General features: G+C 44.2%; 1 protein-coding gene across 29 annotated transcripts in view; it reads left to right on the forward strand.

The window, feature by feature from the left end:
- The window catches only part of PPP6R3 (protein phosphatase 6 regulatory subunit 3), a 160,465-nt gene extending 146,387 nt beyond the window's left edge, over positions 1-14,078 (forward strand). For 8 of the 29 annotated variants that reach the window (XM_030811386.1, XM_030811389.1, XM_030811394.1 and 5 more), the window contains 4 exons: positions 415-521; positions 1,855-2,005; positions 8,446-8,565; positions 11,854-14,071. In XM_030811386.1, the coding sequence (XP_030667246.1) occupies positions 415-521; positions 1,855-2,005; positions 8,446-8,565; positions 11,854-11,905 (430 nt within the window). In that variant the 3' untranslated portion in view covers positions 11,906-14,071. Of the gene's footprint in view, positions 1-414; positions 522-1,854; positions 2,006-8,016; positions 8,173-8,445; positions 8,566-11,853 lie in introns of all 29 variants that reach the window. The other 21 variants (XM_030811373.1, XM_030811384.1, XM_030811387.1 and 18 more) reach the window with 7 other exon arrangements.
- Positions 14,079-26,819: the final 12,741 nt, after the last annotated feature.

The raw sequence follows: 26,819 nt of genomic DNA on the forward strand, positions 1-26,819 counted from the left end.
TCTCCCAGGCAGTGTGGCTGAAGATATGTAAAGGTTTTTGTAAAACCAGTCAACCTGATAAATACCGTTGCCATTGCACAGTGTATGTCTTTGCTGTTCAAGCTCTGGGAGCCTCCAGTGACTGTGGTGGGATGAGAGGTTGGGACATGATGAGCCTGTCTAGAATGCTTTACAAAGTCCCCGTCTTACTGCTTTGCTGGCTTAACAGAACATTTGCCTGCCCGCACTCATCTGCTTCTTCAAACAGCTACTGGCACTTAGATCCATGTGTCATTGGAGTTTGTAACCCAGTGACTCTTACACAGATGCTAACGTCTCCTAACAAAAACTTATTTGTAAAGGCTTATTGTGAATCATAGGGTAACTGAGGACCATTCCCTGCTGCTAATATCTGAATTTTCTCTTTTTTGAAAGCACAAAAGATTCTTTAAGGAGTAATTCTCCAGTGGAAATGGAAACCAGCACTGAACCCATGGACCCTCTGACTCCCAGTGCGGCTGCCCTGGCAGTGCAGCCAGAAGGTGTGTGCAGAGAGGCCTGGGTACACGCCAAGGTCACGTGGCTGCTTTGTCAAACCAGACCTGACTCTCAGGCTCAGGGGCTAGTGGAGCCGGGGAGTGAGATGGTGGGTCTGATGTCCACAGGGCAGCTGATGAAAGAACCACAGCATGCTGACTCCGGAAAGAGTAAGGGCTCTAAGTTACCAGGCATGCAGCGTGCAGATTAGGAAACAGGTCTAGAGGGAAGAAGGCCTAAGCCCATAGTACCCAGGGTGAATAAAACTGGAATTAGACGTGTGCAGCCAAGCCTGTGTGTAGTTGTCCCTTGGAGTTTTCTTTGCTCAAGCATGTGGGTGTATCTGGGTTTGTTTAGAGCTGTGGGGCTGGTTATTTTCACTTCACCATTATAAGCAGATTGAATAGTCCTGGGAATCTCTAAAGTTCCATGGGTTTTCCTATTACTGTACATAGTCACATGTGTTCCTTGCACTGGCCCTGAACTGTTTTCACCTTGATGGACAGGGCTTTGGGAGGAGGGGGATGCTAGCAAAGGGAGTGTGATGGGAACCAAAAAGATGTGGAGGGCACGAATCATGAGGTGGGCTCAAGGAGTGAGTTCTTAGAAAAAGAAATGAGGTGCAGGCAGAGGGTGTGAGAACCCTCCTTCCCAGGGGCAAGGGAAAGGAATAAAACCAATAACTAATGCCAGTTTCATCATCCTCCTGAACATTAGATACAGATTCCCGCATTTTACTCCTCAGTGGTTCTGTAAGTGGGTGCACTGATCCCCTTTTCTGGATAAGGAAACTCAGGTGATAGATGAGGTTCCTTGTCCAAGTAGTCTACAGCTAGGAAGTGCTGATGTCAGTGTTTGAATCCAGGAAGCCTCACCTCAGCCAGGCTCATCACCTGTGTGGCTTCCTATTAGAGAACAAAGAAACAATCCACCAGCAACACCACAAGAAAGTAATTTTTAAAACAAAGAAAAGCAAATAGAGCCCAAGTGAGTAGAGGGTAGAATGTGTAACTGCTGCTCTGCCCCAGACTGGAACAATTAGGAGCACATGTGTCTGCTGGGAGACGCTGGGTATGGAGGTGGATGCTGAGCTGGGAGGGATGTAGGGGACTTGCTAGTCTCTCGTAAAGAAAACCCATGAAACCCCTCTTTAGTGGGCATCTTTAAGAAGTCTGTGCCCATCAAGAATGTGGCCCAGGCAACAGCAGGCAGAAGCCATCTCACTCTTTTTTTCTTCAAGCAGTAGATGTCACATTGGGTAGATGGGTTTGTGCAGTGGTGGGGTGCCAGTTCCTTTTCCGGCTTGCGGTGTGTGACTGTCAGCTGTATTCTTTTCAGTGCCAGGCAGTGTGGCCATGGAAGCCAGCTCTGACGGAGAGGAGGATGCAGAAAGTACAGACAAGGTAACTGAGACAGTGATGAATGGCGGCATGAAGGAAACGCTCAGCCTCACTGTAGATGCCAAGACAGAGACTGCGGTCTTCAAAAGGTAACCAGGGGTGAGATCCTGCTGGCAGCTTCAGGTTATTGGGAGGATGGTGGGGCAGAAACCTCAAACATTAAAATTTTTAATTTGATTCAAATGAATGTTCAGATACTAGCTTGATGTCTTTCTATTGTCTCCATTAAACACAATAAATCTTAATGAAGAGATGGAGAGTTTAGGCCCCTAAGTGCCTTTTTCGCCATAAATGTGTTCAGAAGACTGTATTTTACATCTAGCAGTTTGATAGAACTATGAGAATTAATAAATCTTTAATCACAATAGAAATTGGCTTGTGTAGCAGGCTACAGAGCATGGCCCATGAAAACCAGTTTCAGGTTGACTGGTTTTACAAAAACCTTTACTTATTTTCAGTAACATACAGATGATTATCTCTGGACATAATGCAGTCATGAAAATTTAGTAGCAAAATGATAGCTGTAAAAGAACGTGACACTTAGAAATTAACCTGACTTCTAAACTCAAAAAAGCAATTGTAATGGATATTAAAAATCTAAGACTGAGAGAATAATGGGAAAAATGTGTGTCAAAACTTAAGGACTGCAGCTAAGCCTGTGCTTAGAGCTTTAGTGTTAGAGACTGTTCCAGCCATTACAAGAAGGAATGCGTCCCAGCTTATTGCGAGGTCACTACAAAACAAGGAGTGAAAGAAGAAAACTGATAGTAGACTGATTTCATACATGAGCATTTATTCTCAAAACTTTTAAGTTAAAAGCTAGCAAACCAAATGTAGCAACGTATTTTAAAGTCATGACCAAGGATATGTGCTCCAGTGACACAATGTAAACACCAATGTGTACATGGTAAAAATTATTCAGAGTAATTCACAGACAAAAGGAGAAAAGCATTCGATTACAAATTAAAGCTGTTCATGATTTTCTGTGCAGCCTAGGAATCGAAAGTAAATAGGTGAAACTGGTAAGTATCTCTAGAAAATCTAGAGTAGACTTGATTCTTCACAGTGAGGCATTAGAAGTATTCCCTTTAAAGACAAGAACCAGAAAATGGGACCTACAGTTGCTATTTGTCTTCAGCACTGTGCTGGTGGCTTAGCAAATGGCAGCATACCAAATAAATAAATAGTCGCTGTTTATAGACTATGATTTATACATAAAAATTCCAATTGAATCTATAGATAAGGATTAATAGAAAAGTTTAGCAGGTTTACTGGAGACATACAAAAATCACTTGCATCCTATAAATCAATATAAGATATTCCATATGTGCCTGTTTGTTTTTAATAAAAATGTAAAACCTTATCTATAACTAGGAATATGACCTTTATGGGAAAAGTTTAAAATCTCATTGAGTATATTGAAGACCTGAATATAAATATCAAGATTTGCCATGTTTATCAATGTGAAGATATTTTTAGCATTTCTGAACAAGTTAGTCTATGAAATTAATGAAATTTCCATCAAAACCCCAATAGAGATTTTCATGGAAATTGAGAAACTGATTGTAATAGTCGTAAGACCAAAGAAAGCCAGGAATAGCCAAAAACATTTTAAAGAAAAAAGTGAGGGGCTTCACCATATCAGATATCAAGACTTAGTAAAGCTGGCCGAGTGTGGCGGCTTGCACCTGTAATCCCAGCACTTTGGGAGGATTAGGCAGGCGGATTGCTTGAGCCCAGGAGTTCAAGACCAGCCTAGGCAACGTGGCGAAACCCTGTCTCTACAAAAAATACAAAAATTAGCTGAGTGTGGTGGTGTGTGCCTGTGGTCCCAGCTACTTGGGGGTGCTGAAGTCGAGGCTGTAGTGAGCTGTGTTCCCCGCTGCACTCCAGCCTGGGGGACAAAATGAGACCCTGTCTCAAACAAAAACGAATACAAAACTTAGTAAAGCTACTGAGATGGTATGGCTTTGGCAAAGAATTCTACAAAGAGACCCCCTCCACTACATGAACTTGTTACATTAGAATGCCAAATTCAGTGAGGAAAGAGTGGAGTAGTAAATAGTGATTATCCACATAGTAGAAAAATAAAATTAGATATTTTGTCTCAACATAAATATGAAAAGCATGAACTGTACAGCTTTTAGAAGACAACAAAAGAGAATATCTTTACAGTTTGGGTGTAAGGCATCTTTTAACCACAAAAAGCCAAACCATAAAGGAAAATATTGGTAAGTTTGACTTTAATTTCTAATATCCCAGAAGACATAAAATGAAAAGACAAGCCACAACCAGTAAAGAACCAGTAGGCAGGATATTAGAAAGAACCTTATATCAATAAGAGATAGTCTAATTTTTTTAAATGGGCAAAGGATGCAAACAAGCAACTGTCTGTGGAGGAAAACAAGGAGCAAACCAAATCCAGAGTAAATGGGACCTGTCAGTTACAGTAGTAAGTAAATGCTATTTCATGCTCACCAGTCTACTAATTCCTATCTTAAGTTGTTAGAGAAAATAGAAAAAGTACAAAACCTGCCCGGCTCATTTTATGAGGGCAGTGAAATTTGAATTCCAAAACCAGATAAAGATAATTACAGAAAATGATCAGTTCATGCCACTTACAGGCTACTGAATGCAAAAATCCTGTGTAAGGTATTTGCTGACTGGATCCAACAGTGTATTAAAAATAATTTATAATGATTAGTTAGGGTTTATCCTGGAAGGCAAGGATGGCTCAAAGTCAGAGAAATCTGTCAGTTTAATCTCCATGTATGGTGTTAGACAGAAAGTCAGTCTTTGATTTTTTTTTTTTTTGATAAGGTTCCATAGCTATGTATGATTAAAACTCTGAGAAAACCAGTAACAGAAGTGAATTTATTTTTCTTCTTCTTTCCTCCTCCTACTCCCTCCTTCCTCCTTCTTCTTCTTTCTTCTTTCTTCTTCAAGATGAGTGCAGTGATGTGATCTCGGCTCACTGCAATCTCTGTCTCCTGGGCTCAAGCCATCCTCCCACCTCAACCTCCCACGTAGCTGGGACTAGGACTACAGGCACACACCACCATGCTCAGCAAATTTTTGTAGTTTTTTTTTTTTTTTTTTGTAGTGATGGGGTTTCACCATGTCGCCCAGGCTGGTCTCAAACTCCTGAGCTCAAGCAATCCACCTGCCTCCACCTCCCAAAGTGCTGAGATTACAGATGTGAGCCACCGTGCCTGGCCATGAATTTCATTAACTTGGTATAAGTTAAATACCAGTACCAAAAGGCTACAGCAAAACTTATACCTAATGAGGAAAGTTTAGATGCATTCACTTTAAGACGAAGCCTTAAAGGATGCCCATTTTCATTGCCAGTGTTAGGCAGTCCTGGAAGGAAAAGGAAATAGAGTTATAGGTAAAGATCAGGAGGAAGTGATAAAACTGTTGTTCTTTGCGGGTGATAATGATTACCTACAACCAAGTGAGTAGCAAACTTGTAACTAATAAGAATTCAGTAAAGCTATTGAGTAAGAAATCAGTTTAAAAAATCAGTAGTCTTTTTCTTCATCAGTAGTAAGCAACCAGAACATAAAATAAAAAGCAAGGTATTATTCCAAAATACATCAAAATATAAATTATTCAGGAATGACCTTAACCCAAGTCTCTATAGAGAAAACTTGAAGAAATCTGGACAAGTGGAAACCATGGCATAGCTTAGTGCTGCAAAGACATCTGCCATCCTGAAGTTAGTGTTTAACGCAGTCTCAATCCAAATTTGAATTGGATTTTTAGAAGGAACTTAATACTCTAACATTTATATGGAAAAATAAAGGTTCCCAAATTGCTTAGAGGTAACCAAAAGGGAAGACTGAAAAAGAGACTTGCCCTGCCAGATACTCAGTCATGCTGCAAAATCACAGTGATTGGAACAGTTTTGATATTAGTGTCCAAACAGGTACAGGTGTCAGTGTGATGAAATAGAGGGATTAATAATGGGGAGGGGAGAGGAAGGGCTGGCTCACCAAAAGGAAAAGTCAGGCGAGATCATCCCTAATCTACATCCTAAAACAACTCCAGCTGGATTAAAAGACAGTAAGAAAAACATGTACAGTGCTTTCTGTGCACCAGGCCCTGCTCTCTACACACTCCATGTGTGGTAACTCATGGATTATTCTTAGGAACCCTGTAAGATAGGTACTGGGATTATTATCCCAGCTTTTCAGGTGAGGAAACTGAGGCACTAGAGTTAAGTGATGAGGCCAGAGGCCAGAGTCTCATGATGGTTAATAATAGAAATAGAGAATGTCTTTTTAACCTGTGGGCAGAAAGGGACTTCTGTATCTATCTCATCTGTCTGTCATCTATCTATCTGTCTGTCTGTCTGCCTATCTAATCTATCATCTGTCAGTCTATATCTAATCTAGATTTTTTTTTTCTTTAATACGAGGTCTCGCTCTGTTGCCCAGGCTGGAATGCAGTGGCGCAATCATAGCTCACTGTAACTTCCCACTCCTGAGCTCCAGCAGTCCTCCCACCTCAGTATCCCAAGTAGCTGGAACTACAGTTGTGTGCCACCACTCCTGGCTTAATTTTTTTGTTTGCTTTTTTATTTTTGTGGCCCAGGCTGGTCTCAAACTCCTAGCTTCAAGTGAGCCTCCTTCCTCGGCAGGACTTCTTCAAAACAAAACAAAACAAAACAAAAAAGCCTTCAAAAATAGAAACTATAATGCAAAGAGTTCAGTTAGATTATATTAAAGTTCAGAATTTCTGGTTGATAAAATGCTGCAGACAAAATTAAGAGGCTGATGGCAAACTGAAAAAAACATCTGTAGTAGCTAAATCAACAAGAGACTGACATATATTCAAGGACTTCCTATAAACTAGTAAGAAGAAGAAAACCCAAATCAGAATATTGGTAAAAGATAAGTTTATAGACAAGCCTTAAAAGCTAAAAAAAAAAAAAAAAAAAATAAGAAATGCTCACAACTCACCAGAGAATTATAAATGATAACAATATAGCACTTGATACTCTTCTTACATGAGCAGCAGTTAAAGGTGGATGATGCTGAGTGGCGGTGGGCTGCAGCCTGCGGGGCCCTGGTGGCCTGCTGATGAGGAATACAGACCGGGGCAGTCATTCTGGGTAGTAGCGTGGGGTTCTTTGTAGGTAGAAAAATGGCCTACAACTCTTCACTCCTGGGTGTCAAGTACTGAGAAATGCCCAGACAGGTCTGCCAGGGGCTGTGGACAGTGATGGTCGTCACAGCACCCTGCATGGAAGTGTGGAGGTGGAGGGCAGCTTTAGTTGGGAGAAGCCATGTGGAGTGGTAGGTGCACGCCACGGGTGCTGTGCCACAGTCAGCGGGGACAGTGGGTCTCCCCGACTTGCTGAGTTAAGAGGTAAATACAATGAAATGTAGAGTTGAATCCATCCCAGTTAGCGACTCAGAATACACATTATGTTATGACTATTTTTTAAAGAATTAGAAACATATTAGTTGCTTTGAAGGGAAAGGAGTGGAGAATGGGGATGAAGAAGAGTAACTTTACAAAGAAGGAACCACGTAATTCAGATGAGCACTAAATCATACGATTTTAACTCATTTTCCTACTTATAAATTGCTTGGAACTATCGGGAAACGATCCAAGAATGCATCCTAATAAGAGGTTTTTCATAAGCAAAATCCAGGACAGAATCAGCTCTGAGTGATGGACCTTTCACTCTTATTAGTGCCATTGTGAGTACGTAAAAAGGGGAATCCCAGACTGAATAGGCAGAGTCTAAATTTCTAGCCCTCAGAGCTGAGGAAAGTGTCTCTTGTGTCTTTCTCCACCAAGAACCATCTAAGGGGGAAAAACAATCCTTCTGGGTCTCATTTTCCCCAAATCCTCTGTGCCGTTAGGATCAGCTCTTGGCCCCCTCTTCTCCCTCTGGCATTTGTGCTTCTTACACATTGTTCGAGGGCAACTCGAGGAGCCGTGAAAATCCGATGCAGTCAACACGGTGACCTCATGTGACTGAGGCTTCCAGCCAGCAAGCTGATGGGGTCTGTCTTGCTGCTTTAATGGTGGGCTTGGCCCCCAAAGCAAAGTGCTTTAACTAAAGACTCATTCCTTCAAACAGGTTCTTTGACACCTTCACCGAGTCTGCAGTTTTGCTTACGTGCAGTCGTGGACATACTATTCCCCCAAATTCCTCATTTCTAGGAGTATTCTGAAACTCTTGTACATTTCTTTTTCTGTTTTGCACACTGGGCTTCAGAGTGTTGAAATCCTATCGGTATGTACAGTGTTATGGGACTGTTCTTTATCAGACGCCAGCCACATTACATTGTCCCTGTTTTGGTTCCCACCTGTGTGCGACCCTTTCCTTTTGTGATTCCCCAGTCACTGTCTGGTTGTGTGATCGTGCACCCTGCGCATGCTCAGTCCCAGGACGCTTTGCCTCCACGGCAGTCATGACTCCAGAGCCATCTGCATGTGACCTCATCCTCTGGTGCCTAGGTGCTGGTCCCTAGGGTGTTTGATGTGCCTGTCATCCTCTTTACTGCAGTGAGGAAGGGAAACTGTCTACCTCTCAAGATGCTGCTTGTAAAGACGCGGAGGAGAGCCCCGAGACTGCAGAGGTGAAGTGCGCCGCGCCCCGGCCTCCCAGCAGCAGTCCCGAGCAGAGGTAACCACCCGCCTCCTCAAACCCACCCCGGCCCTGCCCTCACCTTGCCTGTTGCTTCCCGGGAGTTGGGAGGGGACTAGAGGGATCGTTTACAGCTGTGCTCAAGTCTTCAGCCACTGACCTGGCAGGACAGGGTTTTCTCAGTCCTCAATGAGCTGAGTCCGACTGAGCTGAGAACTTAGAAACAGCAGTTCCTCTCCTTCGTGCAGAAGCCAAAAACCAGTTTTTAGAGACTCTTTAACGTCGCTCGCTCTTTTAGAAGTGGCTCCAAACAGAGGGGTCTCCTCGCCTTTGTTGTTGAGGTACTGAGCTGAGGGTGACATGAAGCCCCTCCAGGACTTGAGTTCTCATTGGCCCCACTAAAGTCACCCAGCCGCCAGGCATGAGCAGATCGTGGTGCCTGTTTGCCCACAGTCCTGCCTGTGTGACACAAGGAGAACTTGCTGGAGCCCTTTCATACATGTAGCTAAATAATTCTTAGTGCTTAAGTGACTCCCTATAATCTTAAGTATGAAATGCCCACTCCCAGAGCTGTGTGACTTAGAATGTGATGTTTTGTTTCTAGTCACTTTTTGCTTAGCCTGAGCCAGTGGTCAGAAGGGATGGGCCAGTCTAAGCCTCAGCCACCCAGAGCCCATGCCAGGCCCTTAGCAAGACTGAGCATGGCCCAAAGATGAGGCTGCGCCCCTGGGCCACAGGAAGCTTTGTTCAGCACTTACCACAATTAACTTCTGTGAGCAAATGTAGCTAAGATTGTATATTCCTTCCATAAGGATTAAAATGACCTTTAAAGCTATTTCAGAGAAGTTTTAACCCCCCACCCCACCCCATCCTCCCCCAAATCTTGCCAGCATTGTGAGAGAGCATAACCAGTGGGAACCAGCAGGGAGCACTCTTTGTTGGTCCAAAATCCTGTATTCAGTGTAGCAAGCTGTTTGTGTTCCTCCTGTGGAAATCGTAGCCAAAATAAAGCCTTTGTTTTTGTGATTAAAAATTTTTTTGCATATAAAACAAATTAAGAACTATTTGAGCATGTTGGCTCTAATGAAGGCTTTTGGGGGAAGAGGCAGGGTGGCCCTCTAGCACTGGGAAGCTGCCTCAACTCTGCTTCTACGGATTGGGCAAGTCACTCTCTTTCTTGGGGTTTTCAATGTATTTTTTAATGGTCCTTTATAGGTCTAATTCCCAATCAATTATTTCAGCTCTCTGATTTTTTTTTTTGAGACGGAGTCTCACTCTGTCGCCCAGGCTGGAGTGCAGTGGCGCGATCTCGGCTCACTGCAAGCTCCGCCTCCCGGGTTCACGCCATTCTCCTGCCTCAGCCTCTCCGAGTAGCTGGGACTACAGGCGCCCGCCACCACGCCCGGCTAATTTTTTGTATTTTTTAGTAGAGACGGGGTTTCACCGTGGTCTCGATCTCCTGACCTCGTGATCCGCCTGCCTCTGCCTCCCAAAGTGCTGGGATTACAAGCATGAGCCACCGCGCCCGGCCTCAGCTCTCTGATTTCTACCTATAAATTTCCTTTATATTGAGGGCTGCCTAGGCAGGATCGTCCAGGTCCATCCCAGTTTGGGGCAGTTGCTTCAGGGGAATATTCTTGGTTTCTGTCATAAGGATGCACAAGGCTCTGGAGTCATTTCCTTGGCTGAGCACAGAAGAATTGTTTGCATAAGGGGAAAGCCACTTGCTCTCCTCTGTGGCTGGGAATGCCTGCTCTGAAGAGCCCTGCCCTAACCTGCTGGGCCAAGGGATGGAGGAAAAGATGGGGTGAGCCAGTGGAAGAAGAGGGGCATCACTTGGGTCCATGCCTTTGTCCATCTGTCCTTCTTCCCTCTGACACACATTTGTGTGTGGTGGCCACTGGTCTAGGCCGGGTCATAAAGCTGCAGCACATGGACACCCAGTGATCTCGGGGCATACTTAGAGGCACATTCATCAAGAAGCCATGAAGAAGGGACAGGGGTCCATGTGAGCTGGGGTGCGGGGGAGAGGATCTCTGAGAAGGTGACGTTGGAGTGGGCATTAGGGCAGACCTAGAGTGCGTTCTAGATTGCACGTGTTCTACAGCGACGTATGACAGCATGGGATATTGAAGCTCACCCGTCTTTCCTGTGTGGTTCCTGTCCCAGCCAGATACCACAGTTCCTTGGATTGGCAGGCGTGCTGTTTCCTGTCACACTTAAAGATCTGCATTGCCACATGATCTCACTTTTCACAGCTGTTTTATCAAGCATGTCCTTTGTGCTTCTGGTGTGCTAAGCATGCTGCACACGTTATGTACTTATTGCATATGTATACTAGTGAAGCCCTGTGGGGTGCAGGGAGGGTTGTTTTCCCATTTTACAGAGGAGAAAACAACTGAGAGGGGCTAAGAAATCTACTTATAAGATCGCTCAGCTTGTTAAGTGAAGGCAAGTTATATACCAGTTATGTCTGGTTCCAGAAGTCTCGGTTCCTATGTCTCATACGTGGAGCCACCATCAGATGTAAGTGAGCAGAGTGGATTGTGTGTGCAGAGCTGACTTATTGGCTAACTAACTGTATAACCAGCAGGTGTAAGGCATGGATAGCATTCTAGCTGTAAATTGTGAATGCTAGTGGGAAAGTGCTTGTGGGCATCCCATTTACGGCCCTAAGAAGTCTGCTTGATACAATTTTGGTCAAGCCTTCCAGAATAGGTTATATATTCAGGTTGTAATTTTGGCAGGAAGGCAAAACCTGGACACTTTGTCCCACCTGTTATTCCCTCCCAGTTTGGAGCCTAACATTTGCTTTGTGGGAACACGTTCTTCAAGTGGACACTTTTTTTTCCAGTAGTTTATTTGCAAACCTTTTCTTTCATTTCCTTTTTTCCCCCTTTCCTAGTAGCAGAATCCTGTTTCCAAGTGAAATAGTATGTGGATTCCAATCTGTGGGTCACATAAAAGCTTTCTTGAAGGAGCGATGAGCACATAGCTCCTGAAGGCTCTGGAAGCCACAGTTTATACCCCACTGACCTAGCCGCTCCCTGTGCTTCTTGGAGGCCGTGGTGGGGTGGTTCTCCCAGAGCATTTGCTCTGCTGCTGCCCTTGCTGAATGCTTGCTCATCCGGTGATGAAGCTTAGATGCCACTCAGATTTTTCTAGAGCTTTAGCTCCATTCATTTACATATCATTTTATTAGAAACTTACTAAGTTCAAAACAATGTTAAAATAAGTGTTCCCTGCCCTTGGGGAGCTCAGCTCAGTAGGTTTTGCTTTTCATATGTCTGCTGCAAGTGCCTCCGATGGCTGTCTGTTGCTCCTTAGGACTGGCCAGCCAAGCGCACCAGGTGACACTTCAGTGAATGGCCCTGTATGACGGGTGACGTCTGCTGCTGCTGACTGAGGACTGCAGACCGCCACCACTCAGGGGCTCTGGAGGGGTCAGCTGGAGCCCACCAAGCTGTCACTGCTGCACTCACTCTGCAAGGGATCAGGACCAGCAACCTTTATATTCTAGATTCTAAGACATTGTACAGAGAAATTCAGAAGTGTAAAAATATTGCACATTGACAAATACCAAGAATTTTTGCGTATGTTTATATTGTATTGTTCTAAATAATGGGTAGCCTGTGAAATAAGATCTTGCCACCCATGTAATAATAGTAGTAATACTATAGTTAAAATGGCTGTAAGAATAGTTTTATAAAAGTGAATACACAGATCTATTGTATTTGAAACATAACTATTTGACAATTATTAGTGTGACCAAAGTATTAGGCGGTTTTCATACATTTTTCACCTTGTACAAAATTATGAATTCATTTTTCTTCCAGGCTGACAAGGAGTTATAGAATGAAAATGCCCTCTAAGTGTTATTTTGGTTGTTCTAACTTACAAAAGTGATTTTGAATAAGAAATATTTGGTGTTCTTTTTATAACCAGTTTTTGATTGGTAATTGTTTTCTGTATTGTTTAAAACGGATCAAAAATGTAAGTCTATTGGTAGAGATTAAGTATTTATTGCTACATCATAGTTGATAAATTGATGTTATTGTAAAGCCATATGTTCTGTTCAAGTCTTGTTTGCTTGAAATGATTATTCCTACAAGTGAAACACTAGACTATTTGGAGTGTATATGGCTTGTGTTTTGGGTTTTTTTGGCTTTTGTTTTTGTTTCGTTTGGTAGTTCATCTGCCTTTTAACCCATTCACCAAAATTTACCTTGTTAACAAGCGTCACCAATGAACATTTCAGAGCAATCTGCATATTTAACAGACCTAAATCCTATTAGGCAAGTCAGTTGAAAATGCTCGTGCTGCTAATGGAATTAGAGTACGTTCATTTTACAGGCTAGTATTTTAAAAGTAGAAATCAAAATCTGGCACCGAAGCATGCTAATTGTTTACTGTACCTTGTGAGGTTTTCACTCATAAATTTAAACCAGTGTATTTTTTTAGAACTGGTTTATGTATATATATAGTGATTATGGATACTAATTCAATGTAATTTATAATTTTCTATGTCAGTACAAAAATACATCACAGCCTTCTCAAACAGCTGAAGCAATATATTGTATATTGCCATATCGTCTGGTGAAAGGGTTAAATTACTTCACCTCTTGCACTTTTAGATGCAAATCAGTTTTTCATTTCTGTAATAGAAAATTATTCACGTATTTTTACATCATTTGTTTTTCCTGACCAGTATTTAAAACCAAAAGGATATTCTGGAAAATGGCCAACAATTTTTTTAGAAATAAATAGCATCCCAAGCAGCGTGCCTAAACATTACATTGCATATGGAAATAAAAGAATCAAACGTCTAATGCCTTATTTCTGATTTCCTTTTTCATTTTAAGTGGTGTAGAGACTCCAGCACTTCCAGGACAGTGGAGTCAGCAGTAAGCCCTGGGACAGGTGGCAAGGGTGGCTCCCTTGACCTTTGCGCACCTCCTCAGGAACCCTCTTTCCCGGGTGAGCTCCTCTCTTAAGAGACTGTCCTTGGGCCTCCTCTGGAAGCAGCACCCCCAGAAGACAGGGCTCCTCCTGCTTGCCTCAGGGCTGCCTGACTTGAATGGCATTGGACCTCGGGGATTGCTGGTAGAGAATATGCTCTGGTCTCACCTGGTGGCGAGTTTTGCCAGCCATGGCCAGGGTTTGGCTCCACTGGTGGCACATGTGGCCTCCGTGGTATGGACCTGGTGGCTTCTCTATCCCACCGTGGCCTCCGTGGTATGGACTTGGTGGCTTCTCCATCCCACTCAAGGTAACAGTGTCTTGCTTCATCCCACTGACTGCTAGGGAGAGAGCCTCTGGGACTTTTCTTTGGGGCAGCATTTTGTTTTGTCTTTCGTAGCAGGGAAAGAATAGGACAATGGGGAGGACAGTTCTTTTGGAGGTTGGAGGGGCCAAGCCAAGGACAGGAACAAGTGTGCCCTCATTTTGTTTCTACTTTAATTTCTGTGTGTCAGCCATACTGAATTATGAGACTAACAGATACATGTATTCAAAATAACAAAAATAAAGCCTGATTCTTTTGTTTCTAGAAATCTCTTGTACCTTGCTTGGGCTTTTAATGGGTTGATGTGTCCTGCCATTAGGTCCCATGTTACACTAGGTCCTGTGTGAGAAAGACTGCACTGCACTGAGTGAGAGAGTGGCCTCTGGGATCAGGGGCTCATCCTCCCCACTGCCATAGCCTGGTGCCCAGAAGAGGCGGTGCCTGACACCGGTGCTCAGTCTTAGGATAGCTCCAAGGGTTCCTCTGGGCCTCCAGCTTGCTACTTTCATGTGCAGCCTGCCCCACCTATGTTGTTTGGCTCCCAGCCCAACAAGTCACACTCAGGTGCTCCATAATGGTTCTTAAGATGTGATGGTTATGTAGCTCCTTATTTTGCATGTTCCCTTCACCTGTTTGCTTAAAAACATGTTCTCTAATCATTACCTCCTAGCAAGTCCTCTGCACAGCCTTTTGCTTTCTGGGCATGCATGCACCCCTGCGTGCCTAGGCCCACAGGCATCTCACACAGCACTGAGTACACACCTCTGCATGCTGGGCCCGCAGGCATCTCACTGGCAATCGTGTAACCAGGGCATGAGCTCTCCAGCCGGGTGGCTCATCACAGCCCAACTCAGCCACTCATGATGGTGTGACCTTAGGCAGGTCTTGGTGTCAGCTTTTTCTGTTGGGTGGGGAAACAATAGGAACAAGTTCAAAGACTTGCACAGCTTATTACTTACGGTAGATGTTTAATAAACATTAGCTAACTTTTGCTCACTTAACCCCATAATGTCACCTGCTAGCCTTTCTAAATTTCCACTTCGATCCCACCTATTATTTGAAACCTTTACCTTCAGAAAAGTCGAGCATCTTAATCAGGTGGGTTTCATTGTCCTTCAGCTTCCAGGGTCAGCTGCGTCCATGTGCCAGGTTTGGCCACTACCTGTGTCTGTGAATAAAACTGGCTATCCGTATGGAAAGACATGAGCCTTTATTCCTACTGCACGTCATACACAAGAATTCATCCAAAATTGGTTGCAGTTCCAAACATGAGCTCTTAAACAATGAAGTTTTTAGAAGAAAAAATTACCTAAAATGTGGGATGGGCGAAGGCTGCTTTGGATGCAGAGCACATACCATAGAAGAAAGACATCGGGCTTCCGTCAACGTGAAAATGTTCTGCTCTTGAAAATGGACAAGCAAGGAATGGAGTGCCAGGCAAGAAATCACACTGTGTGTCCTGACAAAGGACTCAGACCTCGGATATAGGGGAGAAAACTGCAAATCAAAATTAAGATGAAAAGCCCAATTTAACAAATGAGCAAGAGACTTGAACACAGATATTCACAAAGAAGGGACAGATGTTCCCTGACTTACGATCCATGCCGGCCACTTCCCCTCGCGGTGGCACAGCTGGCTGGGACTGCTGCTCCCTGCCACGGCTCAGTACTGCGGGAGGGCACCATGCTGCACATCCATCACCAGCCCAGGAAAAGATCGGAATTCAGAGTGTGGCTTCTGCTGAGAGCTTAATGCTTCCACACCATCGTAAAGTCCAAAACCTGAAATCGACCTGTGTATACATGAGTGGCCAATAAGAACATGAAAAGTTGTTTAACATCATTACTCCCTAGGGAGGGCAAGTTAGAATCACAAAAAGGTCCCATTTTCCGTTAGTGTTCAAATGGAAAAGACATCACCAAATAGTAATGAGAATGTGCAGCTGCTACAACTCACCTATTACTGTCTAAAATAATACATCCAGTTTAGGAAACTAGTGGGCAAATTCATTTTTTGGTTTGGGGGTTTTAAAAAATTAGACATACTCCTGCAGACTCTCCTAGATACTCAGTGCAAATACATGTCCACAGATGATTTGTACAAGGATGTTTATTGTCACTTTATTCACAATATGTCTAACAGCAGCAGGGTGGATAAGCAGATTCTGGTGTAGTCATACGATGGACTTCTACTCAGTAACCAACGGGGGTGAACGGTGATGAATGCAGCCATGTGTATGCATCTCAAAAACGTGTTAAAGGCTGGACACGGTGGCTCACGCCTGTAATCCCAGTACTTTGGAAAGTCAAGGCAGGTGGATCACCTGAGGCCAGGAGTTCAAGACTAGCCTGATCAACATGGTGAAAACCCGTCCCTACTAAAATTTTAACAAAAATTAGCCCAGTGTGGTCGTGCATGCCTGTAATCCCAGCTACTCAGGAGGATGAGGCACTAGAATTGCTTGAACCCGGGAGGCGGAGGTTGCTGTGAGCTGAGATCGTGCCACTGCACTCCAGCCTGGGTGACAGAGTGAGAACCTGTCTCAAAAATAAATCAATGTGTTAAGTGAAAGAAGTAAGATATGTAAGCGTCTATATGAAGCTCTAGAACTGACCAAACTAATTGATGGGAGAAGTTCGAATAGTGTTTTCTCCTGGCAGGGAAGAGGGAAGGATTGGCTGGAAAGAGCGCAGGGACACCTGGGGTGAGGGAAGTCTTCCACAGCTTGTTGGTGATGGTGGTTATGTGAACGTATATATGTGTCCAAACTCATCGAAACCTACACTTGAGACCTATGCATTTGATTGTATGTGATTTGCACCTTAATCTTTTAGAAGAGCTAAGGAAAAGGAGAAGATAAAAGTGCACATAGAAAGCATTGTGAGGGAGAACACCCCCCATGGCACTCACCGTGGCCCCAGAACTGCCTTTCCTACCCCGCCAAGGAGGAGAAGCCAAGGAGCAGGGCACGCTCTGGGCTCCAGCCTGGATGTGTCCGCCCATGGAGAGGACACATTCCGGATCGTCCTCTTCCACACAGTAGACTTTCTGTCCTGCCGAAGGGAGAAGTCTGCATCCCTGGGTTAGACACGTCTCATGGAGGCCTCTGCCCATGACCGGGGGGTGGGGGGGACATTTGTCTAATCCAGGGATGAAGTCAGAGAACTCATCCAAACCATGCCCCTCAAGCAAGGTTTAGTTTTAAAAAGAAAAAGCGATGTTGAATCCATTTGTCCGTCGTGCCTTATTTCCCAGAGGGCACTTCAGGAGGGCTGAAGGGGGCGTGACCACTTCGCCAGGCGTTGTCACAGGAGGCGGCGGGAAGCAGTGGTTTGTATGGAGGGAGTGATGTGAAGATGGGAGAACAGGCCGTGCCGGCTGCTGCTTCCCTTCATGGGGACAGCCATGCTCTGACCGCGGCTCCAGGGCTGCATCTAATGGTTCAAAGGCCCAGCCACGGGGTCCTGTTGGAAGGAGGTGCTCGTGCCCTGGCCTCATGTTTCTCTGTGAGATCTTGGCACTAGAGGAGTGCCCTTGGCCTCTACACACTCCACTCTCATGGGAGCTTAGTGACTTCACTGAGAGATTTTGGTGAGGATTTGCATTTTTGGTTCTGTCAAAAATGCTTTCTAGGCTGGGCAGGGTGGCTCACGCCTGTAATCTCAGTGCTTTGGGAGGCCAAGACGGACGGATTGCTTGAGCCCAGGAGTCCGAGACCAGCTGGGGCAACACAGTGCGATCTCATCTCTATAAAAAAGTAATAAAAATTTAAAAGCCAAATTAAGAAGTTCCCACCCCCACCCACCCATTTGTCTTTCAAGCCCTAATTCTTACTTTTTTCTGAACTTTGCTGTCAGGAGTAGGAGGAAGTTTCCCTGAACCCCGTCTTTCCTAAACAAACTAAGAAATACATTGTTACACTAAATCTGTTTATTCTCCTTAGAAGACAGGTGGTCAGATTGGGATTGAAACTAGAACCCAGGAATATGCTGTTGATGTAATAATCATAAAAGTGACAGGCTGAAAATAAGTGGATAGAAAAATAGGGTACGAGCAGAAAATAAGGGTATTCATATCAGGCAAAGCAGAGTTTAAAAGCACTGTGCAGGGGTAAGATGCTCTTCATCAGACTATAAATACAGCAGTGGAACAAAACGATTCGAAATGCAAGGAAAGGGTCTTCTGTTTCTAGCTGTAAGAGTAATTTTATTAGAACGCACATCCTGCCAACGATGAAAGTTGGGCTATTTAAAAACCGGTTTTAAACTTTTTGCAACTAGGTTACTTGAGCCCAGGGGTTCGAGACCAGCTTGGGGAATGTGGCAAGACCCTGTCTCTACCAAAAAAGTTTTTCTTAATTAGCCAGGCGTGGTTGTGCGTGCCTGTGGTCCCAGCTACTCGGGAGGCTGAGGTGGGAGGATTGCTTGAGCCAGGGAGGTCAAGGCAGCAGTGAGCTGTGATCATGCCACTGCACTCCAGCCTGCGTAACAGAGCAAGACCCTGTCAAAAAAAAAAAAAAAAAAAAAAAAAAAAAAAAAAAAAAACCAACACAAACAAACTAGGAAGAGAAGGAAACTACGTCAACGTAAAAGCCATACGTAAAAACCCACAGCAAACATTTTACTCATTAGCAAAAGAGAAAGATTTTCCTCTAAGAACAAGAACAAGGCAGGGATGCCCTCTTTTGCCACTTCTATTCAGACCACTAAAATTTCTAGCTAGAGAAATTAAGAAGAAAAAGAAGTACAAGGCATTCGATTTGGAAATGAAGTAAAATTATCTCTGTTTGCAGATAATATGATTTGAAAATGTAGAAAGCCCTAAAGTGTCCATACACACACAAAAAAACTATTAGAACTAATAAATGAATTCAGCAAAGTAGCAGGATACAAAGTCAACACACAAAAATCAGCTGAGTGCCGTGGCTCACACCTCTAATCCCAGCACTTCGGGAAGCTGAGGAAGGAGGGTCACTTGAGCCTGGGAGGTTGAGGCTGCAGTCAGCTACGATCACATCACTGCACTCCATCCAGCCTGGGCAATATTGTGAGACCCTGCTCAGAACACACGCACATCAGTGGTGTTTCTATATGATACCAATGAAGAATCTAAAAAAGGAAATTATAAAAATAATCCCTTTTACAATAGCATAAAAAGAATAAAATACTTAGGAATTAACCAAAGAAGTGAAATGTGTGTACAATAGAAACTACAAGACACTGCTGAAAGAAATTAAAGAAAACATTAAGATACGGAAACACATTCCCTGTATATGAATTGGAAGACATAACATTGCTAAAATGTTAATACTACCCAAAGCAATCTACAGATTCAATGCAATCCCTATCCAAATCCCAATGATATGTTCTTGCAGAAATAGAAAAATCTATTCTAAAATTAAAAGAGAACCTCAAGGGACCATAAATAGCCAATCTTAAAAAAGAACAAAGCTAGAGAACGCATACTTCCTCATTTCAAAATTTACTACAAAGCTACAGTAGTCAAAACATTATGGTACTGGCATAAAGAGAGACATATAAACCAATAGAATAGAATAGAAGCCCAGGAATAAACCCTGGCATTTATGGTCAAATGATTTTTTTTTTTTTTTTGAGACATATCCTTCTGTTGCCCAGGCTGGAGTGCAGTGCAGCTCACCGAAACCTCCACTTCCTGGGTTCCAGCGATTCTCCTGCCTCAGCCTCCTGAGTAGCTAGAATTACAGGTGTGCACCAGAACACCTGGCTAATTATTTTTGTATTCTTAGTAGAGATGGGGTTTCACCATGTTGGCCAGGCTGTTCTTGAACTCCTGACCTCAAGTGATCCACTTGCCTTGGCCTCCCAAAGTGCTGGGATTACAGGCGTGAACCACCACGCCCAGCCTATGGTCAAATTATTCTTGACAAGGGTGCCAAGACTGTTCAGTGGGGAAAGGACAGTGTTTTCAACAAATGGTGCTGGGAAAACTGGATATCCACACGCAAAAAAAACAGAATTTGACCCTTACCTAACACTATATACAAAAATCAAAATGGATCTAAGACCTAAAACAAATTCCTAGAAGAAAACACAGGGCAAGAGCTTCACAGCACTGGATGTGGCAGTGATTTCTTAGATATGACACCAAAGGCACAGGCAACAAAGGAAAACAATAGACAAATTGGACTTCATGAAAAATTTTAAATGTGGTTCATCAAAAGATACTGTCAATAAGCCAGGTGCAGTGGTCCATGCTGTAATCCCAGCACTTGGGGAGGCCATAGTGGGAAGGTCCCTTGAGTCTAGGACATGGAGACCGGCCTAGGCAACATAGGGAGACCCCATCTCTACAAATAATAATTAAAAAAAAAAATACCTAATGCTAAATGATGAGTTAATGGGTGCTGCACACCAACATGGCACATGTATACATATGTAACAAACCTGCACATTGTGCACATATACCCTAAAACTTAAAGTATAATAATAATAAAATAAAATACTGTCAACAGAGTAAGAAGGCAATTCAAAGAATAGAAAATATTTACAGATCACATATCTGATAAGTAATTAATATCCAGAATATTTAGAACTCCTAAAACTCAAGAACAAAGAAACAACGTGATTCAAAAATGGGCAAAGGAGATGAATAGACATTTCTCCAAAGAAGATATACAAATGACAAACACATATAAAGGTGCTCATCACTAATCATTAGAGAAATGCAAATCCAAACTACCACCTCACATCCGTTAGGATGGCTACTATAACACATGCACGCTCACACAAATAAATGTTGGCAAGGATGTGGAGAAATCAGAATCCTTGTGTGCTTTGGGAATGTAAAACGGTATAGTCGCTGTGGAGAACAGTATGGAGGTTCTTCAAAAAGTTAAAAATAGAATTTCCATATAAGGCAACAATTTCATTTCTGGGTATATATATGAAATAATTAAAAGCGGGGTCTTGAAGAGATATTTGGACACTCACGTTCATGCCAGCATTATCCTCAATACCTACAAAGTGAAGACAACTCAAGTATCCATTGACAGATGAATGACTAAGCAAAATGCTGTGTATAGAAAAAGTGGAATATTATTCAGCCTTAAAAAGGAAGGAAATGGTACAATATGCTATAACATGGATGAAACTTGAGGACGTTAGGCTCAGTGAAATAAGTCAGTGACAGAAAGGCAAATAATGCAGGATACCACTTATTTGAGGTGCCTAGAGTTGTCAAATCTATAGAGACAGACAATAGAGGGGTGGGTGCTAGGGGCTGAGGGCTGGGGGATGAGGAGTTAGTGTTTAATGCTTAATGGATATAGAGATGCAGTTTTACGGGTGAAAAGAGTGCTGGAGACGGATGACTGTTGTGGTTATACAACATTATTAGGGGATTTTAATACCATTAAACTGTAACTTTTTTTTTTTTGAGACAGAGTTTTGCTGTTTTCACCCAGGCAGGAGTGCAGTGGTGCAATCTCGGCTCACTGCAACTTCTGCCTCCCAGGTTCAAGCAATTCTCTTGCCTCAGCCTCCCGAGTAGCTGGAATTACAGGCACAAGCCACCATGCTCAGCTAATTTTTGTATTTTTAGTAGAAACGGGTTTCACCATGTTGGCCAGGCTGGTCTCGAACTCCTGACCTCAGGTGATCTGCCTGCCTTGGCCTCCCAAAGTGTTGGGATTACAGGTGTGAGCCACGGCACCCGGGTGAACTGTAACTTTAAAAAATGGTTAAGATGGTATATTTTATGTATATTTTACTGTCAGGCCTTAGCCCAAGCCAAGCCATTGCATCCCCTGTGACTTGCACGTATATATATGCCCAGATGGCCTGAAGTAACTGAAGAATCACAAAAGAAGTGAATATGCCCTGCCCCACCTTAACTGATGACATTCCACCACAAAAGAAGTGAAAATGGCCAGTCCTTGCCTTAAGTGATGACATTACCTTGTGAAAGTCCTTCTCCTGGCTCATCCTGGCTCAGAAAGCTCCCCCACTGAGCACCTTGAGACCCCCACTCCGCCTGCCAGAGAACAAACCCCCTTTGACTGTAATTTTCCTTTACCTACCCAAATCTTATAAAACAGCCCCACCCCTGTCTCCCTTCGCTGACTCTTTTCGGATTCAGCCCCCCTGCACCCAGGTGATTAAAAGCTTTATTGCTCACACAAAGCCTGTTTTGTGGTCTCTTCACATGGACGCGCATGAAATTTGGTGCCGTGACTCGGATCGGGGACCTCCCTTGGGAGATCAATCCCCTGTCCTCCTGCTCTTTGCTCCATGAGAAAGATCCACCTACAACCTCAGATCCTCAGACGGACCAGCCCAAGGAACATCTCACGAATTTTAAATCGGGTAAGCGGCCTCTTTTTACTCTCTTCTCCAACCTCCCTCACTATCCCTCAACCTCTTTCTCCTTTCAATCTTGGCACCACACTTCAATCTCTCCCTTCTCTTAATTTCAATTCCTTTCATTTTCTAGTAGAGACAAAGAAGACACGTTTTATCCATGGATCCAAAACTCCGGCGCCGGTCACGGACTAAAGAAGGCAGCCTTGCTGGGCACGGTGGCTCACGCCTGTAATCCCAGCACTTTGGGAGGCCTAGGCGGGCAGATCACGAGGTCAGGAGATCCAGACCATCCTGGCTAACAAGGTGAAACCCCGTCTCTACTAAAAATACAAAAAAATTAGCCAGGCGTGGTGGCAGGCACCTGTAGTACCAGCTACTCAGGAGGCTGAGGCAGGAGAATAGCTTGAACCCAGGAGGCAGAGCTTGCAGTGAGCTAAGATTGTGCCACTGCACTCCAGCCTGGGCAACAGAACGAGACTCCGTCTCAAAAAAAAAAAAAAAAAAAAAGGCAGCCTTCCCTTGGTGTTTAATCATTGCAGGGACGCCTCTCTGATTATTCACCCAGGTTTCAGAGGTGTCAGACCACACAGGGATGCCTGCCTTAGTCCTTCGCCCTTAGCAGCAAGTCCCAATTTTCTGGGAGAGGGGCAAGTACCCCAACCCCTTCTCTCCGTGTCTCTACCCCTTCTCTGCTTTTCTGGGGGGCAAGAACCCCCCGATCCCTTATTTCCATGCCCCGACCTCTTATTTCTGTGCCCCGATCCCTTATTTCCATGCCCCGACCTCTTATCTCTGTGCCCTGATCCCTTATTTCCACGCCCCAACCTCTTATCTCTGTACCCTGATCCCTTATTTCCGTGCCCCGACCTCTTATCTTTGTACCCTGATCCCTTATTTCCATGCCCCGACCTCTTATCTCTGTGCCCCAACCCCTTATTTCCATGCCCTGACCCCTTTCCCACTTTTCTGGAAGGTAAGAACCCCCGAACCACTTCCCTCTGTGTCTCTACTCTCTCTTTTCTCTAGGCTTGCTTCCTTCACTACGGGCAACCTTCCACCCTCCATTCCTCCTTCTTCTCCCTTAGCCTGTGTTCTTAAAAACCTAAAACCTCTTCAATGCACACCTGACCTAAAACCTAAATGCCTTATCTTCTTCTGCAATGCCGCTTGACCCCAATACAAACTTGACAATGGCTCTAAATGGCCAGAAAATGGCACTTTCGATTTCTCCATCCTACAAGACCTAAATAATTTTTGTCGAAAAATAGGCAAATGGTCTGAGGTGCCTTACATCCAGGCATTTTTCACACTTCGTTCCCTCCCTAGTCTCTGTTTCCAATGCGATTTCCTCCCAGATCCTCCTTCTTTCCCTCCCACCTGTCTCCTCAGTCCCAACCCCAAGCATCGCTGACTCTTTCCAGTCTTCCTTTTCTACAGACCCATCTGACCTTTCCCCTCCTCCCCAGGCTGCTTATCGCCAGGCCAAGCTAAGTCCCAATTCCTCCTCAGCCTCCACTCCTCCACCCTATAATCCTTCTACCACCTCCCCTCCTCACACCCGGTCCAGCTTACAGTTTAGTTCCGTGACTAGTTCTTCCCCACCTGCCCAAAAATTTCCTCTTAAAGAGGTGGCTAGAGCTGAAGGCATAGTCAGGGTACATGTGCCTTTTTCTCTATCAGACCTCTCTCAGATCAGTCAGCATTTAAGCTCTTTCTCGTTAGACCCCACTAAATATATACAGGAATTCCAATAACTAACTCTGTCCTACGATTTAACCTAAAGTGACTTAAATGTCATCCTGAATTCTACCCTCTCCTCAGATGAACGGGAAAGAGTTTTTTCTCTAGCTCAATCTCACGCTGATAACCACCGGCTTCACGAGCCAGACCACCAGGAAGGCATTAGAGCAGTTCCCCAAGAGGATCCCCAATGGAACTACCAGGCAAATTCCCCAGGTATAGCTAGGCAGGATTACATGATTTCCTGCCTAGTTGAAGGGCTTAAAAAGGCAGCTTACAAAGCTGTTAATTATGACAAACTTAAAGAAACTACTCAAGGTAAAGATGAAAACCCAGCCCAGTTCATGGCCCGCTTAGCAGCAACCCTTAGACGCTATACCGCCTTAGACCCAGAAGGGCCAGAAGGCTGCCTTATTCTTAATATGCATTTTATCACCCAATCCACTCCTGACATTAGGAAAAAACTTCAAAAATTAGAATCTGGCCCTCAAACCCCACAACAGGAACTAATCAACCTCACCTTCAAGGTGTACGATAATAGAGAGGAAGCAGCCAGATGGCAATGCATTTCTGAGTTACAATTACTTGCCTCTGCTGTGAGACAAAACCCAGCCACACCTCCAGCATATGAGAACTTCAAAATGCCTAAGCCGCACATGCCTAAGCCGCAGCAGTCAAGCATTCCTACAAGACTTCCTCCATCAGGATCTTGCCTCAAGTGCCAGAAATCTGGCCACTAGGCCAAGGAATGCCCGCAGCCCAGGATTCCTTCCAAGCCATGTCCTATCTGTACAGGGACCCACTGGAAGGCAGACTGCCCAGCTCACCTGGCAGCCACTCCTAGAGCCCCTAAAGCTCTAGCCCAAGGCTGTCTGACTGACTCCTTCCCAGATCTGCTAGGCTTAGCGACTGAAGATAGATGCTGCCTGATCGCCTCAGAAGCCCTCTGGACCATCATGGATGCCGAGCTTCAAGTAACTCTCACAGTGGAAGGTAAGTCCATCCCTGTTTAATCGATACAGGAGCTACCCACTCCACATTGCCTTCTTTTCAAAGGCCTGTTTCCCTTGCCCCGATAACGGTTGTAAGTATTGACGGCCAAGCTTCAAAACCCCTGAAAACTCCCCCACTCTTGTGCCAACTTAGACAACACTCTTTTATGCACTCTTTTTTAGTTATCCCCACCTGCCCAGTTCCCTTATTAGGCTGAGATATTTTAACCAAATTATCTGCTTCCCTGACTATTCCTAGACTATAGCTGCGTCTCATTGCCACCCTCCTAACCCAAAGCCTCCTTCGAGTCTTCCTCTCGTATCCCCCCACCTTAACCCACAAGTATGGGACATCTCTACTCCTTCCCTGGCAACCGATCACATGCCCATTACCATCCCATTAAAACCTAATCACCCTTACCCCGCTTAATGCCAATATCCCATCCCAGAGCATGTTTTAAAAGGATTAAAGCCTGTTATCACTCGCCTGCTACAGCATGTGCTTCTAAAACCTATAAACTCTCCTTACAATTCCCCAATTTTACCTGTCCAAAAACCAGACAAGTCTTACAGATTAGTTCAGGATCTGCGCCTTATCAACCAAATTGTTTTGCCTATCCACACTGTGGTGCCCAACCCTTACACTCTTTTGTCCTCAATACCTTCCTCCACAACTCACTATTCCATTCTTGATCTTAAAGATGCCTTTTTCACTATTCCCCTGCACCCCTCATCCCAGCCTCTCTTTGCTTTCTCCTGGACTGACCCTGACACCCATCAGTCCCAGCAGCTTACCTAGGCTGTGCTGCCACAAGGTTTCAGGGACAGCCCTCATGACTTCAGCCAAGCTCTTTCTCATGATTTACTTTCTTTCCACACCTCCGCTTCTCACCTTATTCAATATATTGATGACCTTCTTCTTTATAGCCCTCCTTTGAATCTTCTCAATAAGACACACTTCTGCTCCTTCAGCATTTATTCTCCAAAAGATATCAGGTATCCCCCTCCAAAGCTCAAATTTCTTCTCCATCCGTTATCTACTGAAATACCTAACCTTGTTTTTACTTTAACTCATTACTTTGAATTTTGCCCTGCTTGTCTCTTTAATCACCTAGCCTTGCTTCTCATGTAAATAAGACTCTCTCTAGCTAGGAAAGCCCGACAAACTCCAATTGACCCCTTAATTTACAAGACACTAAGGGCTCCTCACCCAACCCCCTTTCGTAAGGAGTTGTCCTGGGTAAACAGATCCTCAGCATTTCAAAGGAGCCCAATTACTGATAAGGTACCAACACCAACCATGTATGAAGTTCCCAAGAATTTTCTCCAAGAGATAACAACATAAAACCTTGAGTTTGTGTCTGGCATAGACCCTATATCTAATTATAATGAAAGATTTAGAACCTTGCACCTGGTACCGTTGCTCTTCTTGTAACCATTTGTCTTTTAATTTGTTTATCACTCTGTAACCATTTTGATTCTTTTAATTCTTGCGTGTTTTGATTTCTGTAGAATTATTACATTTGAGTCCCCCTCCCCTTCCTAAACCTAGGTATAAAAGTTAATCCAGCCCCTTCCTCGTGGCCGAGAGAATTTTGAGCATTAGCCGTCTCTTTGGCCGCCGGCTTAATAAATGACCCTTAATTCGTCTCAAAGTGTGGCGTTTCCTTAACTCGACTGGGTACAACATAATTGGAGGCCCCAGCGAGATATTAACGCCACCGGGCAAGAGCCAGTCTCACTCCAGGCTCCCCCGGAAGGACGGCCGGCTCAGAGGGGGGGGTGCCACCTGAGAAGAGAATTTTTCAAGTCCCCAAAGAGTGACCGCCTTCTGGAGGAGAGCGGATCGACCACCGTGTTAGTGCCCTAGAATTCAACATTCGAGTCCTTAGCATCTAACCTTGGGGTCAGGTAGGTCAGATTTTGACTTCGTTT

This window comes from Nomascus leucogenys, chromosome 4 (genome assembly GCF_006542625.1).
Source record: "Nomascus leucogenys isolate Asia chromosome 4, Asia_NLE_v1, whole genome shotgun sequence".
NCBI lineage: Eukaryota > Metazoa > Chordata > Mammalia > Primates > Hylobatidae > Nomascus > Nomascus leucogenys.